This window comes from Schistocerca gregaria, chromosome X (assembly GCF_023897955.1).
Source record: "Schistocerca gregaria isolate iqSchGreg1 chromosome X, iqSchGreg1.2, whole genome shotgun sequence".
NCBI lineage: Eukaryota > Metazoa > Arthropoda > Insecta > Orthoptera > Acrididae > Schistocerca > Schistocerca gregaria.
Genome location: NC_064931.1, coordinates 646,423,203 through 646,444,139, shown reverse-complemented (window position 1 = coordinate 646,444,139; position 20,937 = coordinate 646,423,203). Strand labels below are relative to the sequence as shown.

Below are 20,937 nucleotides of genomic sequence, written 5' to 3'. Positions count from 1 at the left end.
AGGAACGTGTTATTTCTCAAGCAGTTCTTAGGGAACAATTTGGTTGCAGAAATTTATAATTTCACACCTTATAACCTCATGTCACTATTTGACTATGAGCTAGTTATCTTTCCTTATTGGTTATAGTTGATATTATTATGATGATATAGCATGTAACTCTAGATTGGATCGTACAATTTAAGTAATGCATTCATAGAGCTTGTATTGTGCAATCTAGTCATTAGCTGTTTTATGTATGATGCACTGAAGTTCAGACTTCACTGTGCAAATAAACTAATTAGTCTGCCAAAATTATTTTTAAGTCTACAGGCACAGACTATAAATACTAACCAACAGTATATTTATGAACAAAGCAGGTACTTCATTTTGTAGATTTCATTTCTTGCCATGACAGTTAACCTTATAGCCAAACTGGAGTAAGAAGCACTTGATTGCAAGGGGACTATGTCATAGTTTACTCGCCATAGATATAAGAAAATGAATTTGTTCTTTTTGCAGAAGTAAGAAGCATTTTCAGAATGAGATTTTCACTCTACAGCGGAGTGTGCGCTGATATGAAACTTCCTGGCAGATTAAAACTGTGTGCCCGACCGAGACTCGACTCGGGACCTTTGCCTTTCGCGGGCAAGTGCTCTACCATCTGAGCTACCGAAGCATGACTCACGCCCGGTACTCACAGCTTTACTTCTGCCAGTATCCGTCTCCTACCTTCCAAACTTTACAGAAGCTCTCCTGCGAACCATGCAGAACTAGCACTCCCAGTGTGCGCTGATATGAAACTTCCTGGCAGATTAAAACTGTGTGCCCGACCGAGACTCGAACTCGGGACCTTTGCCTTTCGCGGGCAAGTGCTCTACCATCTGAGCTACCGAAGAAGTAAAGCTGTGAGTACCGGGCATGAGTCGTGCTTCGGTAGCTCAGATGGTAGAGCACTTGCCCGCGAAAGGCAAAGGTCCCGAGTTCGAGTCTCGGTCGGGCACACAGTTTTAATCTGCCAGGAAGTTTTAAGAAGCATTTTATTTATTTATTTATTTATTTTTAATAAACATTAAAACTGATACCTTCATGTTATTAGAGCAACAAGTAGTAAAGTCAGTTGTCAGACCTCACTTTACTGTGACCTAAGTGAAAAGGTAATACAAAATTCTGTATGTCCAAGCAGGACTAACTGGAACTGCTGCTAAACAACCTAAATTTCTTCAAAGTGGGTATCTAAATTGAGGATCATATATGGCAACTCCATTTAGAAAATAATAGTTTTTTCAACAATTACATTTGTGGAGCAGTTACATGAAGTCACAGCTAAATAAGCAAAGTACAGTGTTTTGAAGAGTTCAGTAATTAGAGAGTAGCATTTCAAAAGAAAACTAAGCTTGATAGGCAGAACCTGATTTTATATTTTGATACAAAACACACAACTTTACTACTAAGAAAACATTCCACACTCTTTGTGACAAAAATGCTATTGACAAGTGTACCAGAACTGTCTGATCTGTGTCACATGACATTTGAATATTATAGACTGCAGGGGATATCTCAGTGTGGTATGTACAAGTCATCTGGTGCAGCCACAGCTAATTTTGCTAAGGTGCTGCTGAGGCAAATTTCACACGATGTGGGCCATCTGGAGAATCCATTGCTCTGCTGCTTTGGTGCTGCCACAGTAAATTTTGTCCAGCAAACAACTGAGTCAGTGCAAGAAGTACTTTATTGTGATAGGGTGTCCAGTGGGTGTGGCAAATCAGCAATTCTTGAGTTGGAAGCATCATTTCACCCCCCCCCCCCCCCCCAAGTCATGATGGCTATGTATTACTGCTCCTGCCTTTAAGCCTTCAGAAATGAATTGTTTAATCTGCATTTACTGCCTGTTGTATATCACTTGCAACCTTGTTTGTAGGAGTGCTGAACGATCTATCTTCTTACAGCTCTTGTTAAAAAGTAAATATATTATTCAATACAGATAAATCACAAGGCACAGAATTGCAGCAGTGAATTTTTTTTTCACGATAAAAAGATAAAATTAATGTTTTGGGTTAGGTGGGTATTAATAAACCACCTTGTGTAGACTTGTGTGCAGTTATTTGTGATAGTGGTGGGACTGATAAACTAAACATTTAAAAATCAAGAAATATTGGTTTTGATATTTTGCATTCTTTGGCTCTTGAAGAATTCCAGTGCAAGACTGAGCAAGTCAAAGATAACAATCATTTGAGTAAAATATACACCAGACAAATATGTATGAAAGTGAAGCTTTTTTTTTTACTAGTAAGTTCCTGATTCCAGTCATTGGAAGAAAAGCTGTTGATGAATTGTGATTTAGAAAATATTTTATATATTCTTAGGTGATGAAAATGAAGAAGAAGGTGGTTCAGGTTATGAAGAAGATAATCTAGAATTCTTTGAATCAGATGAGGATTTGTTCCGCATTCCTGGTCTTGAACGGGAAGGTGATGACCTCCTCATGATTCAATATGCTGACGCTGAGGCAGGTGGGTCAAGGACGGGCCCACGTACCTCCTGGAATTCAAATACCGTACCACTAGCAACTGGAAGCAATGAGGATGCACCAAATGGAAATGAGAATGCAGGTATTTAAAAGTTTGTAACAGAAAGTCTCTTCTTTAATGCTGATTTGATAGATGTGCATCCATTTTAATGCGCTAAAAACTGTTATTCCAATTATGTTGTCTGTACTTTTTTCCTCTTGTGCACTTGGTTACAGATAGTTTACTTAATTTTGATGACTCCTGTGTTGCTAGTAATTTGTCAGCACTTGTTTTCCCTTTCTCCTATTTTCTGTGTGCAGCCTGGTGCTACTTTCAATTGTTGCCCTTCCCAACTCTGACTTTGTAAGCACAAAGAAATAAAAGTAGGAATAATACAAAATATGAAAATCACTTTAAAAATATATGTTAGTAAAGACTTTTTCTCATGTCCAGTACATGTTCCTTGCATTCCATTCATTTGCAGTTTTATAGGAAACCACTGAAAATATATGATGGTGATAGGTCTCACAAAAAGTATAAACTTCAGTATGCCATTATTTGAAGAAAATCTAATGAAAATATTTTTTTTTTTTTTTTAATGTGCTCCAGAGTTCTGATAAACTTCAGAAACAACAGTATGAAATACTAGAAGCTGTTGTTAGAATCACTTTTTGAATAACTGAGTCGGATTGGCCAAAGACCATTTTTTCAGCACCTGCAGTACAAATGTCATTAATACAGATAATTCAGGTGAAAAAGTATGTTTTGCTTATCAAGGGATGCTTTTAACAGCAGCTTATGGTGCTACTTCATGTCACTTCTAAAAATAATTTTGTTCACCTGTCACAAAAAGAAAGATGGCCCATGAGAGTTTAGCACTGTTTTTCAGTTACATCAGAGGTCCATGTCATACAGCCATTGAAATTGAATTTTTCTCTATGCCATTGCAGTTTCCATACCTCCTACTAAAACCAATGGATTGAATGTGGGTTACCGGTTTTGGCTGTTCTGGAGAGAGGATCCTCTACATATTCATAATGTAGTTACATGTGTACCTCTTAAATCAATTTATTTTAGAAATTCCTTTTCATTCTTTTGGAATTCAAAGACAAGGATCAGATAAATGGAAGTCAGGAAAAATTTATTTTTAAGCGGATGAATTTTAGCATCCATAACATTTGCTTACAAATCTTTAATATTATTTATTAATCACTTTTTAGTTAGCAAAAAACTTGTAAACTGGAAGATGAGACATCCAGGCTTAGAGATACATGTTGTTATAGTTGTCAGTGTGACTCCTGAATGATTTCAGTGGTGTGGTTTTGGTGTCAAGGGCTGTAATGAAACAAAACGACACTTCTGAAACATATGGGTCAGTTGTTGGCACAATAATGTATTCTACAGCTCAGAGAATGAAATTAATGCTTCTTGCGTATGACTGAAAAATTTCTGAACTTTTCAGTGTAGTAATTATTATTGCATTGTTTTACAATCCAGATTTTGACCTTTGGCTATTTTCAAGTTCAAAACCTGAGTCACAAAAGCAAGAAACAGGGCAACCATGAAAAAGAAATGTATAAATACCATGATTCACTGCTTGATTTATATGTCAAAAAGGTAAAGAATCATGGTATTTATACACTTTTTTTCATGATTGCTGCTTTAATTTATACTTATATTGTTTGTTCCATTTGTTTTGTACTTGAAAATGACCTGTCAAAATCTGAACTGTATAACAATAAAATAAAAATTTCTAGTCATATGGTGGCACCATCATTCAAAACATTTATCATGACTGTAGGTCCAGCCGAAATAGAAATTTTCAGTGTGTGTCGCTACTACGTTTGTCCTGAAAGTTGTATTTCAGCACCCATTTTGTATATGCCTAATGGTACTCCATATACATAAATAACTAGATTAATTATGTACGCTCCTTGTTATGCCCCAAATCACATTGCTAACTTTACATATGCAATCCACTAGCAAAATAGAGACATGGTAGGCAATTGTCTCCATATAAAATCTACCTAAAAGATGAAATTATTTGTCCTACTCAGACTTCAACTTGCATCATCTTGCTGAGCAAGGGAGCGCATTGGTATAATACTGTACTGAAATTAAAGAGGATGACAGTTCAAATCCCCATCCGATCATAGAGATTTAGTGGTTTCTGTTTTGTTTTTGTTTCCGTAAATTCTTTAAGGATACTGGCAGTTTCCTGTGGTAATGAAACTGAGCTCTAGCTCCAGCTTTAATGATCCCATCATTGATGGGATGTTAAACCTAATCTTCTTTCCTTTGTTTTTGAATTGTCTTTCCATTGGTATGTTCTGCATTGCCAACTGAGTCATTCAAGCACTTAAATAACTGAACTTGTGGATAGGCTGCAAACCAAATGGAATTCATGCAACAGTAAAACCCCATGTTAACAAAGCTGCTTTTAACGAATATTGTCATGTAAAAGAAGGTGTAATTAGATGAATGACGACCCTAACTTCACTTAACAAAGGTTTATTCAGCACTGGCGCATACAAGTGTGCATTGCAAGCTGCCTCCAGCCAGAAAATGCACAGTATATATACAGCTACAGCTACAGAACATTCCAGTACAGTGCTGCTTGACATTTGTGGATACTTCTAGAATGTACTCAAAGTGAATATAGAAATGAAAATTTTACAGTTCAGGTGAGTTTTGAACTGACGACCCTCCATGCAACAGTCAAGTAAAACTTCTTTCGCCACTACACTCTTAGACCCATTTCCACTTGTTGCCTGTCGCTGGAGCTTCGAATTTACCCTTGGTTGCAGGATCCTCATAGAGCTTCATTCGAGGGACGTGGACCATATCTCTGATCTTTCATAGTCTTGTGTTGGGGTCAAAATCTTCAACTTCATAAGTAACATCAGACAACTGTCTTACAACCTTGTAATATTTGGAGTAGTGCCTGAGGAGCATCTCAGAGAGACGAACCTTCCAAACAGAAGTGAAGATCCAGAAGAGGTCACCAGGCTGGTAGAAAACAGAGCGGTGGCCCGTGTCATACCTTTGGCGGTCGTTTTCTTGAGCCTGCAGCATGTGGATATTAAGCTAACTGCTGAGCTTCTCCAGCTCTGGTTAACACCTGGCCCATGTAGTTGTTGTCCACGTCATCAGGATGTAACAGAAACACAGTGTCCATCGTCGTAGTCGCCTCACACCCATGCACCAGGAAAAATGGTGTAAATCCTGTGGTGTCTAGTTTAATGGTGTTGTAGGCAAATGTCACGAGAGGTAGCACCTCATCCCAGTTGCTCTGCTCAACATTGACGAACATTGACAGCATGTCAGCCAAGGTCTTATTAAGGCATTCAGTAAGCCCGTTAGTTTGCGGATGGTAGGCAGTCGTCATGAGTAGTGTTGTACTAATGGTTTATCTCTGTCACAAGATTCAATTAAAAAACATTCCATCGATGCGTAAGTAATGACCTGGGGGCATCATGTTTTAATACAATGTCTTCCATGATGAATTTGCCTACCTTAGATGCTTCGGCTGTTTTCACAACTTTTGTAATGGCATAGCATGTCAGATGATCAGTGCAAACAATAATCCATCTATTGCCACTAGCAGATGTTGGAAATTGTCCAAGGAGGTCAATCCCAACACGCTGGAAAGGTGTTTCGGCTAGTGGAATTGGCATGAGTCAGCCAGGTGGTTTCTGAGGAACTGTCTTCTCCTCTGGCACTCTGTTCAGTGCAACACCTAGTGGAGGACACCCCTAAATAAACCTGACCAGAAAAATCTCTTACAGATCCTATTGTATGTCTTAATAAATCCTAAATGTACGGCCTCAAGTGTGTCGTGAAATTTCTGTAGAACATCTAAGCGCATGTGTTCCAATCACTGGTAGCCACCTCTTTCCAAACAGCTCAAAGTTTTTCTTGCAAGGTAATCCATTAACTACCTTAAATTGTCCTTTCACATCCTCTGGCTGATATAAGGCAAGCATAATTTGAGATACCTTGGCATCATCATCCTGCTCAGCAGAGAAATCCTGGAGTGCAGCGAGACAGTCAGCATCCTTATGTTTTCTTCCACTTTTGTACACTATGGTAATGTCACACTCTTGAAGACGTAGTGCCGACCTGGCGAGTCGTCCTGTTGGATCCGTAAGACCTGTCAACCAACAAAGTGAATGATGGTCTGTAACAACTGTGAATGGCCTTCCATAGAGATACTGTCGAAACTTGCACATGGCCCACATCACAGCAAGACATTCTATTTCTGTAATTGAGTAGTTTCTTTGGGCTTTTGTAAGTGTCCTAGAAGCATAGGCTGTAACCTTCTCTTTTCCATCCAAAATTTGCACCAGAACAGCACCGATCCCATACCCACTGGCATCTGTGTGTAGTTCTGTAGGTGCTGTCTCATCATACAGACGAAGTACAGGTTCAGTTATCAGAGCTTTTCACAGCACATTGTAAGAATCTTGTTGAGCACTACCCCAGAAAAATTTAGCATTGGCTTTTAACAACTCTTGAAGAGGCCTGACTTTGATACAAAAGTCTTTGACAAAATGACAGTAATAAGAGCATAATCTGAGGAATCTTCTCATCTCTGATACTTCTAGGAATAGGAGATTCTGTTATAGATCTCACCTTTTTCTGGGTCTGGCCGCGCACCTTCATTTAACACAAGGTGTCAAAGTATTTTGATTTCTTTTGCTCCAAAGAGAGACTTTCTTGGATTAAGTTTCAGTCTGCCTTGTTGGAGACACTTGAGAATTGCCCTCCGTCTTTTTAAGTGTTCATCAAATGTCTCTGAGAACACTATAATGTCATATAAATAACAGATACACATTGTCCACTTCAGGTGACAGGTGATTATCCACCATCCGTTCAAAAGTTGCTGGTGCATTACACAAACCAAACGGCATTACCTTAAACTCATACAGGCCCCCAGGGGTGATGAATGCAGTTTTCTCATGATCAGCCTCATCTACTTTGATTTGCCAGTATCCCGAATACATGTGCATGGTTAAGAAAAACTTAGCCCCTTTCAGAGAATCTAGTGTATCGTCAATTCATGGAAGGGGGTAAATGTCCTTTTTAGCTATCTTATTAAGCTTCCTGTAATCAACACAAAAGCACCAACTGCCATCCTTTTTCCTGGCAAGAACCACTGGTGGTGAGCATTGGCTCTGCTATGGCTGAATGATGTTATTCATCATTATTTTCTCTACCTCATCACAGATTATTCGACGTTCCGTTGCTGACACGCGGTATGCTCTCTAGCTTATTGGTTGATGGTCTCCAGTGCTAATCTGGTGCTTCACTGTCAATTTGTCTAATTTGCTCTTCACCTGTGGACTGAAGCATTCAGAGAACCCTTGAAGAATGGCATTGTAGCTTCTTCTGTTGTTCCTTAGTTATATATGGTGGTAGTTGAGCTGGAAGATCTTGTCTCGTAGTGGTAGTGCCAATTTCACCCACAGACTCAGCATTGGAGGTTTCTATTAAGCGCAGCTGTTCGTCAATTAATGCCACAGCATTTGCTATGCATACGAATCTTGGAAGGATCTGCGGTTCTTGGCAACGGTTAACTGTCCACAATTCACCAGATCTGTTCTTAAATGAGACTAAAGAGCCAGGGATGACCAAGTTATTCTTCAGTGGTATGCTTCTCTTACGTTCCACTAAGAGACCCATGGGTTGATCCATGGCATGACACATGACAGTTACCTTTGTAGCACTGACTACTGGAATGATCACTTCATCCAGCACACAGTCTCCACAAGGGTGCGCATCTTCCTGTCCACAATATCTCATCTCGTCCAGCATAGTCTTTGTGAGACCACAATCTACAATTGCCTGAGAAGACAAGTCCCATTCGAGAATGACGTCTTGACTACACTCTTGTAAGACAATGAAATATAAGGGCTAGGTGTGGCCACTTACACCCACACGAATGGTACATATTCCTGAAGGTTTTACATATTTCCCATTAGCCACCTACAGCAGAGATGTTTTGTTGTCGACGAATAAGGTTTTCTGCAAATGGTGACAGTACCTCTCCGAAATGACTGAATGTGATGCTCCAGAGTCCACAAGAGCTTGGGCTGGTCAGCCATTCATGAGGATATCGACGTAGTTTCCTATCATTTTTGTAGTGATCGACGGTAGAGGATATTGCTTTTTGGCGGCCTCACCTCCAAGGAAGGTCACTCTCTTTAGTTATCCAGACTGCAGCGGCTAGGTGATCAGTTGGAGCTCCGAAATGATGATGGAGACCTTGATCGGTATGTTGGGGAGCATCCTCTCCAGTGGCTAGCTTGCGGGGACCTTGACCTACGTTGTCCTGCATCCACGTCTTCTTGTTCATCTTCGTCATCCCAGAGTTGGCGTCAGCTAAGGTCGGTCTTCTGTCTTCTGGCATGGGAGTCGTCAAATATCTGCCGCCTTTCTCAACAATAGCACAGCACATGTCCCGGTTGTCTGTAGTGGAAGCATACTGGCTGGTTATCCTGAGACCTCCAGGCGTCAGTCTTGCTTGGTGCCCAATCAGGTTCCTCATGCGGCATTGTAGGAACGTAACTCCACTTGGGTCTTGACTTTTTCACCCATTTAAAGGGAAATGAAGGGCGAGAGATTGGGTTCAATATATGTTCTACTTCCTCCTTTATGATCTCTTGTAGCATCTCGCTTTTTTGCTCCCCGTGCAATCAAAGTGTGTTCTGAACTTCCTATTTCACTATCTGATGAAGAACACTTGTGAGATCAGTTGCTTCCTTGATCATAGACATCAATATGACATTTGGAAGCCGTTCAAACTTTTTGTGTGTAATTCTCTTTTGATGCGTTTTCTCTATATGCTGACACCATTTTATGTAGTAGTCTGCTGTCGAAACCCCTTTCCAGAGTAGGAGGGGTTGATACATGTCCTCGGCAACACCCTCCATGAGATGTGCAACCTTATTTTCCTCCTCCATTCTAGGATCCACTATTTTACACAGCTCCAAGACGTATTGAATGTAGTATGCTTTAGTTTCTCCTGGACACTGTGCCCTGTAGTTTATCTTCAGCCTTGCACTTCTGTCGTTGTGTGTCACCGAAATACATGCACAGTTCCACCTGGAATACTTCCCAGCTTGTGAACTGCTCCTCGTTGTTCTCATACCATTGCTTGGCAGTGCCCTCCAAGTAAAAAAAATTTGGTAGCTAAACACACTGTGTCATCCCATTTGTTAAATTTGGCTATACGCTCATATATCTTCAGCCACTTGTTTGGATCTTGGCCATCGACACCAGAGAACCCGGAAGGATATCTCACGTGGTGGCACACAGTTGCTGTCATTGTAACATCCTCCTCTTCTTCTGTCTTCAATAGATTGCGATCTGTAGAATATGGCTTGGTCTCAGGATTATCACTGTGTAAACAGCGGTTCTGTCGTGGCTTGATGGGAGCCACTGTGTTGTCAGTAATGTGTCCTATCGCAAGATCCACTGCCCAGTGTCTCCACCAGAATAATGTCTTGCAGAAGAAAGTGTAATTAAATGATGACTAACTGAAACCCTTAGCTGCCGACAGGTGTTGTTGATATACCTCGATGTGGACAGCTAAAATGTGTGCTACGACTGGGACTCGAACCCAGTACATTACATAGGTAGAATTGTGGACAGTTGGGAATGCGAGTCTCATGGGAAACGTGCAAGGGATAAGTCCATGCAGTCGCACTATTCATCTGTCCCCTCACTAGCTCAGATGGATAGTGTGTCTGCCATGTAAGCAGGAGATCCCGGGTTCGAGTCCCAGTCGGGGCACACGTTTTCAGATGTCCACATCGAGGTATTTCAACAACACCTGTCGGCAGCTGAGGGTTTCAGTTAGTCATCATTTATTCCAGAGAAAAGCTGCACGGTCATCTACAGCATCTGTTCTTTCGAGAACAGTTACTGTCTTCATATATAAAGTGTCATTAGATGAATGACGAGCACTCACTTCACTTCACGAAGGCTTATGCAGCACTTGCACATATAAGAGTGCGGAGCGAACTGCCTCCGGCCAGAACATATACAGTGTATACACCGGGTGATCAAAAAGTCAGTAAAAATTTGAAAACTGAATAAATCATGGAATAAACGTAGATAGATAGGTACAAATTGACACACATGCTTGGAATGACATGGGGTTTTATTAGAACCAAAAAAAATGTCCGACAGGTGGCCCTTCATGTGATCAGAATAGCAATAATTAGCATAACAAAGTAAGACAAAGCAAATATGATGATCTTTACAGGAAATGCTCAGTATGTCCATCATCATTCCTCAACAGTAGCTGTAGTCGATGAATAATGTTGTGAATAGCACTGTAAAGCATATCCGGAGTTATGGTGAGGCATTGACATCGGATGTTGTCTTTCAGAATCCCTAGAGATGTCGGTCGAACACGATAAATTTGCGACTTCAGGTAACCCCAAAGCCAATAATCGCATGGACTGAGGTCTGGGGACCTGGGAGGCCAAGCATGACGAAAGTGGCGGCTGAGCACAGGATCATCACCAAACAATGCGCGCAATAGATCTTTCACGCGTTCAGCAATATGTTTGTTTCTAATAAAACCCCATGTCATTCCAAGCATGTGTGTCAATTTTTACGTCTCTATCTACATTATACTGTGGTTTATTAAGTTTTCAAATTTATACTGACTTTTTGATCACCTGGGATCAACAGAACATTCCAGTACAATGCTTCTTGACATATTTGGATACTTCTAGAATGTACTTGAACCGAATATAGAAATTAAAATTTTACAGTTGAGGTGAGTTTCGAATTCACAACCCTCCATGCCACAGTCTTAGTATCATAACCCCTGCACCATGGTGACTGTGCTACTTTGCTTCTTCTCCAACAATATTTCCATTGCTCCCAGTGAAATTGTCATAATCACAAGGTGACAAATTTTTGGTTTCAATGAACCTTACTTGAAGAAAGTCTGCTTTTAAAGAATTTAATGTTAATCAATTATATAATGTAAATCTGGTTATCACAAAATTCTAAACATTTTTGATTGAGTTTTGTTTCATTCCTGGCAGAAAATTTCAGTAATTCACAATTAAACAAGTGACAATTCCTGCTCATAGGCCAAGTAAACTGACATCACAGAAAATGAACACACTTGGTCTTAGTGTCCAAATGGTGGTGTTTATCAAAATAGTGAACAGGTGGAAATTTGTTAAAATATAAAGTGCAAGAAATTGTCCTGAACTAAGAGATGGAAGACTCCAGCACATTGACGCTGGCTGATCTGAGGGGGGGGGGGGGGGGGAGAATCATTTGTAAGGGGGGGGGGGGAGGGAGAGAGAGAGAGAGAGAGAGAGAGAGAGAGAGAGAGAGAGAGAATGAATGAATGAATGAATGAATATGATGGCCCTGCTGTGAGTTTATAATGACAACAGTGAAAAGTTGACATCCTCAAGAATGGAAAATTTTCAACTCTTACATGAATTAAATACATAAAAATGCTATTGGGCTCATATGGTTTTATGAACAGTGCCATCATGACTGCTGAAATTTGTTCAAAGTTTGTTCAGAGTTTATATGCTGAGATGGGTGCAGCAGGAAGAAAGGTAATTCTCTTATAATTGGCAGATGTGCTCCATATCCAATGGTAATGTCATTCTTCAGGAATGTTGATGTGTTTCTTGCTTCCGCGTCACCTGCAGCTTTTAGACATGGAAAAAATTTATCCAGTAATGCAGTTCCTTTCTGTGATGGAAAGGAAATAAAGAGAATGAATATTTTACATTCTACATACATGTTTGGTGCTGCCTAGAATGCTGTAGCCCAGTAGCCTAGACTGCGTTAAATCACGAGGTCTGTGGGTAAGTATCTAGATCAGTTATTTCTGACGAATTGTGGGTCACTTCATTAACATGATGAAGGTAAATCGCTTGTTAAGGAAAACCTAGATTTAAGAAAAAGTATACTTTGATCCTCAGAGATTCATTAAAAAGGCGTTTTATAGTATTAAGATTGAAGTTTGCTGTGATTTTGCTGGATCACTTCAGAGGAAATCTAGCACAAATTCATCCCATTTCTTTTCGGACAAACTTAATACACCATATTTGATGCCCTTACAAATGCAAAATTATGAAACACTAGGGAAAGTGATACATTGCTGTATCTGTATTCTGCACTTGCACATTTATTGGAGTTTGGGCACTGATAATTGAAAGTGTATTAATTATTGCATTAACTCCTTTGTTAAATTATTTGTCATGGTTTTTTTGCCTTGTGGTCCATACCATGTAACACATATTTCCTTGACTTATTTTTCAGGTGATATTCCTGCAAGTCATCCTTTAGTTATGGCACGCCGTAATTTAGCTGCAAGTACTTTATCAACATCTCGAACACACAGAGCTATGAGGCAGCGGCACTATCAGTACTTGCAAATGAACTCAAGAAGTCAGAACAATGCTGTCATCTTGCAGAGGTAATGGGATTTTACTATGATTATGTTGTTGCATTATACACTCAAGAGCCAAAAAAACTGGTATGTCTGCCTAACATCATGTAGGTGCCCCATAAATACTTAGAAGTGCTGCAGCATGACGTGGCATGAACTTCGCTAATGTCTGAAGTAGTCCTGGAGGAAATTACACCATGAATCCTACAGGACTGTCCATAAATCCATAAGAGTGTGAGGAGTGGAGATCTCTTCTAGCAGCACGCTGCAAGGCATCCCAGATATGCTCAACAAAATTCATGTCTGGGGTGTTTGGCGACCAGCGGAAATGTTTAAACTCAGAAGAGTGTTATGTATGGGGTGTTGCATTGTCCCACTGGAATTGTCTATGTCTGTCAGAATTCCCAATGGCTGCAGATGATCAGACAGGATGCTTAAGTATGTGTCACCTGTCAGTCATATCTATATGTATCAAGGGTCCCGTAGCACTCTAGCTGCACACACCCCACACCATTACAGAGCCTCCACCAGCTTGAACTGTCCCCTGCTGACATGCAGGGTCCATGGATTCATGAGGTTACCTCCATAACCGTACATGTTCCGCTGCCCGATACAACTTGAAACGAGACTCATCTGACCAGGAAATGGCCAACCGATGTGGCTGAGCAGTTCTAGGCGCTTCAGTCTGGAACTGCGCAACTGTTACGGTCACAGGTTCAAATCCTGCCTCAGGCATGGATGTGTGTGATGCCCTTAGGTTAGTAAGGTTTAAGTAGTTCTAAGTTCTGGGGGACTGATGACCTCAGATGTTGAGTCCCATAGTGCTCAGAGCCACTTGAACCATTTTTTTGGATCAGGAAACATGTTTCCAGTCATAAACAGTCCAATGTCAAGTGTTAATGGGGCCAGGTGTGGTGTAAAGCTTTATGTTGTGCAGTCATAAAGGGTACACAAATGGGCCTTTGGCTCCGAAAGCCCATATTGATATCATCTTGTTGAATGGTTTGCACGCGGACACTCGTTGACGGCCCAGCGCTAAAATCTGCAGCAATTTGCGGAAGAGTTGCACTTCTTCGACACTGAACGATTCTCTTCAGTCATCGTCAGTCTCGCTCTTGCAGGATCTTTTTCTGGCCGCAGTGATTCGGGGATTTGATGTTTTACTGGATTCCTGACATTCATGGTACACTTATGGAATGGTTGTATGGTAATATCCTCACTTTGTCGCTACCTTGGAGATGCTGTGCCCCATCACTCATGCGATGACTGCAACACCATGTTCAGGGTCACTTAAATCTTTATAACCCACCATTGTAGCAGCAGTAACCAATCACGCCTGACACTTGTTGTCTTATATAGGCATTGTCGACCGCAGCACTGTATTCTGCCTGTTTACGTCTCTCTGTATTTGAATACACTTGCCTATACTAGTTTCTTTGGCACTTCAATGTAGTTATTATGTAGTTACTATAGTTTTACAGGTGTAATACTGAAATAGGTGGCCTGTATATAAAATGGCGGTTATGAAGTGGACCTAAATGTTATATTTATTGCCACTCTAACAGCAATTTTAAAAACGATAGGTTTGTAAGCCAATATTTCATCATGTGCTAAGTAACTGCAAGACATTAAAATGGAGATGTCGTACAAAAATAAGTAAATTAAGGTAAAGGTAAAGTGTTTGCCAAATTGGTTGTCGGTGAACACCACAGTGCTTTACTAGCTGTGGCCCTTTCGGAAGTGGTATGCCATCACTTTCCTCCAACCTGTGGACTGACCTACCCTGCCAGTTATAGGCTGATTGATAGTTTAATGTGGATTCTAGACCATGGAAAAAATGACAATTTTTCATTAATAAATTTTGCCAACGACCTTTGGATCCATAGTCTGGCATTACTTACATTATTTTTCATTAATAATTTGATAAATGTTGTTTGTACACTTCACACGATCAGACCCAGAGGACCACCCGCAGCTAAAGACCCCACTTCCCTTCCCTTCCCTTCTCTTCCCTTCCCTTCCCTTCCCTGTTGTCTGCTGCCAATCATCTTCTATACAAATCTGCAGCAAGTCCTCATGGATTCAGCTACCCACCTTTCCTTTGGCTGCCTATAGCTGCTCTTCTGCAGGGTGTAAAATCTTCAGATTTGTCAATCCATGCAAGCTGTTTGTTTCTCATCATAATTGCAATACCCCTTTGGACTATTGTAGATCTCGTCCAGCTGACAATTGTGCCAGCTCCTCCATAGATCTTCCTCCGACTTTGGGCTTAAAAACAAGAAAGTTAAGTTTTTTCCCGGCACTCCATGTTTCACAACCACACAGCCCTATGGATTGGATCAGTGTTTTGTACAGCTGGAGTCCAAACTTCCTTGATAGACTAAAATATATAAAAAAAGCTGGCTGAGACTGAGGTAAGATTGATTTCCCACTTGGATTCTAACTTTGATCTCTGTTTCACATATGTCCTCTGCAAAAAGTCATACTCAGATATTTAAAATCATATAACTGTTGTTGGATTAGGTTCAGACTACCAGTGATTGGAGTTGGTCTCTTGAATAGGCTTGAATCTTGCTCATCACCACATACTCTGTCTTTAATACATTCACCAAGAAACCTCTCAACAATGTTGCCCATCTGCATCAGTTTTTTTTCTTTGACCTGGACAACAGCGACACATTTTCGGTATATGCAAGACAAGTGATTTTCTCATTTATGGCCTCGATCCCTTCAAAATACTTATGGGAAACTTTCCTTATTATCTTTGGGAGTCAGGTTGAACAGTGCTGGTGAAACATTAACTCCTTGCCTCAGCCCTGTAATTATGTTAAAGCTATCCGTAACTTGGTTCTTGAAATTCAGTTTTTAGAGACAAACTCTAACTAGGCTGATGAGTTTCTTTGGTATTCCAAATTATATTAGACATCTCGTCAGGATCTCCTAGTGAATACAGTCATATGCTGTCTTGAAATCTCTAAACAGCAGATGAAGGTCTTTGCCATGCTCCCGTACTTCAAGTTGAGCTGACACAGTACATAGTTGTCCAGTCCTTTCTGAAACCACCTTGACATTCACCAGTCACTCAGTCATTTTTCTGGAAATGGCTGGATTCTATCTAGTGTACAGCTCTGCAAGATCATATATCAGATGTTCAGAAGGGTGATTCTTCTTTAATGGGTGCACTCAATTTTGTCACCTTTCTTATGCAAAGTGTAGGTGATCACCATCTTCCCGTCTTCTGGGATCTCTTTCGCAACTCTGATTCTTTTGAGTGGTTGGTGACTTCTCTTTGAGAGTCTTTCCCCTCCAGCTTGAATGACTTCCATTTGGATTCCATTTTCTCCTACACTTTTTTCCTTCTTCAGCCTCATATCTGATTGTGTACTTAAGTGGAGGAGGTGAGTAGTCAAAAATCTAAAGTGTCAGTAGGATGGAATTCATAAATCCTTAGGGTCATGACAGATGACGATTCTGCAGCTCATAGTCCAATGGCTAGCATTGCTACCTCATCATCACAAGGTCCCAGGTTCAGTTCCTGACAGAGGATTTTCTCTGCCTGGGACTGGGTGTCTGTGCTGTCCTCATCATTTCATTAGCATTCGTGCAAGTGGCTAGGTTGGACTGTGTAAAGATTGGCACTTTGTGTGGGTGCTGGTGACTGTGCAGTTGAGCACCCCACAAACCAATCATCATCACAGTTGAGGAGTTCCCTGAAGTATTATTTCCACCTCTCAACAGTGTTGCAAAGAATGGAGTATGTGGTGCTACTATTGTCCTTGATGAGCTAACAGCAGCTCTGAGCTTTTAAAGCATGTGTTTGCCAGAAATCTTGTTGAGCCTCTCCTGTTATTCATTTGACATACATTCTCTTTACTCTTCCCAGGGTTACTTGCATAGTTCTCTGTACTTCTTCAAACTGTGCTGTGCAAAATCTGTGCCTTGTAGCCAACTATCCTTGGCTTCTATTGGCTAATGTCTTAAAGCATTTGTCCCCAAACCATATAATCCTGATCTGCTTCTTGATGACTGCATTTGTCACTTCATTTACAGTATCCTTGAATTATTTGGAGAAATCATTGGATTGCTATTGTACATTCATTTGCTGGAGAATTTCAAAGTAATTGCAGAACTGGTGTTCAAATTTGTTTTTCTTCATGATGTCTCTGAGCACTTTGATGAAGATCATGCCTCTTTCTTAACATTGTTACTTTCTTCGGCTTGTAACAATCAAATGGTCACCAGCTTTTTACTGGGAAGTGGTCTCTCTCTCTCTCTCTCTCTCTCTCTCTCTCTCTCTCTCTCTCTTTCCACCCCAAACTGTCTTCACATTCATTGTCCAGCTCTAAACTTTGATATCATTTGCAATGTGATGTATCTGATTAACTGTTTTACCATCTGATGACATCAAAGTTCTCTTCGTACAGTAATATTTATATAATCCTATAGTGCATTATAACTGCTATTTGGAAAAGCAACCACCACTACCTCCAGTTCCACATACAGTAAGTCCTTTGCTTGGGACATGCTGTCCTCCATGGGCATTTGACAGTTCACAAATGGCACCTTACATCTCTTCATTTCTAATACTCTACATACATATACATTTGCAGCTATATACTTCACCACACAAAAACCTGTGCATAATTTTAGTCCTGGATCACAGATGTCATAAAAGATTCTAGAGTCCTCAACACCAAGGGTACCAGTATGTCCTCTGCAAACTTCCTCTTTAGAAACTAAATCCATTCTTCATTGTTTGATCTCCTTGACTAGACTGACTGAGGGACTAGTGTTACATAAATTATGAAGATTCCACATTCCAAATCGTATACATCGTTCTCAAACTTTTTATTTTGTGCTATGAATTTCCAAGGCTCATTTGTAGTCTGTTTACCATTACTAAATTTTCCATATTATGGTGGTAACCCATCACCAACCCCAATCTGGTGGACCTCAGTGTTTGATTTTGTGGTAACTTTCCCCTAGGTGAATTACTTTCCCTTCAGATGCCAATCCCCCCTTTCCTTAAAAATGTCAAAGGATGGAGGCTAGGGAGTAGGAAAAATGCACTGTTGAGAGACACACAGTCTGATTCAATGAATAGGACCTCTCTGGCTTGGGAAACCTGCAAGCAGCTGCACTACAGCCAGCTCTTACCAATATACAGGGTGATTCAGAAATGCATGTAAATATTTTAAGGGTGTATTTGTGAGGTAAATATAAGACAAAAATGTTCTATAAATGTTTTTCCATAAACGTTTAATTCCAGAGTTATCGTTAAAATACGAAAGTCATGTCCGTATCAAAACGACGTCAGTGCAAGCAGCAGGATGCCATATTCTGGTACGTAATGCACATACGTATCTCCCAACAGTTGATTCGAAACTGCATGAATAGTGTTTGTTTGTGTTTGCAATTGCTGTTTACTCCTACTGTACAGAAGGTGGCGCTGATGTTGTTGGTAACGGAAACGTACTTCCTGTCGTTCATTCATCGTCGGAAGGCTACAGGTTTCGTGCACATGATGTACTCAAACAGTGAGTATGCTGATATGCACCTTGTGTATGGTGCAGCAGATGGAAACGCACTTGCAGCAAGACGAAGGTACAGTGAGCTGTTTCCAAGACGACGGTTACCAAGTCATCAGACGTTTGTATCTGTGGACAGACGTATGCGGGAGTATGGCATTCGTCCTGGGCCACATTCAGGTCGACCACTTGAGCATGCAGTGAACGTCGAGGAACATGTTTTGGACCTGGTAGACCAAGATCCAGCCATCAGTACGAGACAAATTAGTGCAGCTGTATGACTTCCACAATCTACTGTATGGCGGCTGCTTCGGAGACAGTTGCATCCATTTCACCTGCACAAAGTGCATGAATTGACACCTGCAGACTATCCTCGCCGTCACCAATTCTGCCAGTGGTTACAAGAGCGTCATTAGAATGATCCAATGTTCATTCGGCGGATATTATTCACAGATGAGGCAATGTTTACTCGTGCGGGTGTAATCAATTCGCATAATATGCACCAGTAGGCTGTCGAGAATCCTGGCGCGAGAATTGTGCGTGGATATCAACATCAATTCTCCATAAACATTTGGTGTGGTATTGTGGGGAATGACTTACTCGGACCTCATGTTCTACCTCCAAGGCTGACTGGGCACGCTTACCGCGAATTTTTGGAGGGGGAATTGCCTGGATTGTTACAGGATGTCCCTCTTGCAACACGAGCCACCTTGTGGTTTATGCACGATGGTGCTCGTGCCCATTACAGACGCAACGTAAGGGCGTACCTCAATGATGCGTATCCACATCGATGGATAGGTCGCGGAGGACCAATTGCTTGGCCAGCCAGATCACCTGACCTGAACCCTTTAGACTTTTATTTATGGGGCCGACTAAAGACATTGGTGTATTCTTCTGCAGTACCGAACAGAGAAGTGCTACAACAAAGAATTTAAGGTGGTTGTGAAATTATTCGTGGAGAGTTGAACGGACTGTGTAATGTGCAGAGATCATTGCGGCGACGAGCACGGGTCTGTCTGCAAGTTCAGGGACAGCATTTTGAACATGCATTGCATTAAGATTTGTGCAAATACAGTACAGTACAGTCTGTAAATTCTTCACGTATTTTCCTTAGTTATTTTGCATTGATTTAGTTCAATCAACAGGAACTAAAGTAATACAGTATTCGCGAGGAATTGTTTCAGTTTGTTACGTCACGTTTATTTACCAGTTTGCGTTTTTAGTCCAAATGCACTGTAATTAAACTGTGAACTCTGGGAAGTAAATACTTTACGTTGTATTGAATGTATTATCATGTTTTGTTCATAACTCTGTAATAAGCCAAGTATAGCAAAAATTGTATCGAAGATTTTTGTCTTATATTTACCTCACAAATACACCCTTAAAATATTTACATGCATTTTTGAATCACCCTATATAAACATGAAAACCTCTCCACCCACATGTAAGATGCATCTTTCAAAACAGTGTATCCTGAAGAGATGATGTATTTCGTGTAACACTACAAATGTCAGTTAAATTGTTGTAAAATACACATTTTTCTTTTAAATTGTATTTATAAAATATGTCTGTGTGACTATTATAAAGTAGAAGTGCTAAAAATCTTGCTTCAATTGAAGCAAACCAAGTATTTGTTGTGGTCTTCACTCCAGAGACTGGTTTGATGCATATCTTGGTCTCCCTCCACCATTTTTACCCTCCACCCTGTCTCCAATACTAAATTGGTGATCCCTTGAAGCCTCAGAATAGGCCCTACCAACCGATCCCTTCTTCTAGTCAAGTTGTGCCCCAAATTTCTCTTCTCCTCAGTTCTATTCAATACCACCTCATTAGTTGCGTAATCAACCCGTCTAATCTTCAGCATTCTTCTGCAGCACCACATTTCGAAAGCTTCTGTACTCTTCTTGTCTAAACTATTTATCATCCACATTTCACTTCCATACATGGCTACACTCCATACAAATACTTCCAGAAAAGACTTCCTGACACTAACATCTATATCCGATGTTAACAAATGTTACTTCTTCAGAAACAGTTCCCTTGCCATCGCCAGTATACATTTTACATCCTCTCTACTTCAACCATCATCAGTTATTTTTCTCCCCAAATACAAAAACTCATTTACTACTTTAAACAGCTCATTTCCCAATCTAATTCCCACAGCATCACCTGATTTAATTCAATTACATTCCATTATCCTCATTTTGCTTTTGTTGATGTTCTTATATCCCCCTTTCGAGATACTGTCCACTCCGTCCAGCTGCTCTTCCAGGTCCTTTGCTGTCTCTGACAGAATTACAATGTCATCGGAGAACCTCAAAGTTTTTATTACTTCTCCATGGATTTTAATTCCTACTCCAAATTTTTCTTTTGTTTCCTTTACTGCTTGCTCAATATACAGATTGAATAACATGGGGATCACTACAACCCTGTCTCACTCCCTTCCCAGCCACTGCTTCCCTTTCATGCCCCTCGATTC

The 20,937-nt window shown here is 40.6% G+C and overlaps 1 protein-coding gene across 3 annotated transcripts in view; it reads left to right on the top strand.

Annotated features, from left to right (window-relative positions):
* The window catches only part of LOC126299422 (E3 ubiquitin-protein ligase HUWE1), a 378,230-nt gene that overhangs the window by 258,446 nt on the left and 98,847 nt on the right, over window positions 1-20,937 (top strand). For all 3 annotated transcript variants that reach the window (XM_049991320.1, XM_049991321.1, XM_049991322.1), the window contains exons 37-38: window positions 2,343-2,588; window positions 12,801-12,957. In XM_049991320.1, coding sequence (XP_049847277.1) covers window positions 2,343-2,588; window positions 12,801-12,957 — 403 coding nt within the window. The remainder of the gene's footprint in view (window positions 1-2,342; window positions 2,589-12,800; window positions 12,958-20,937) is intronic.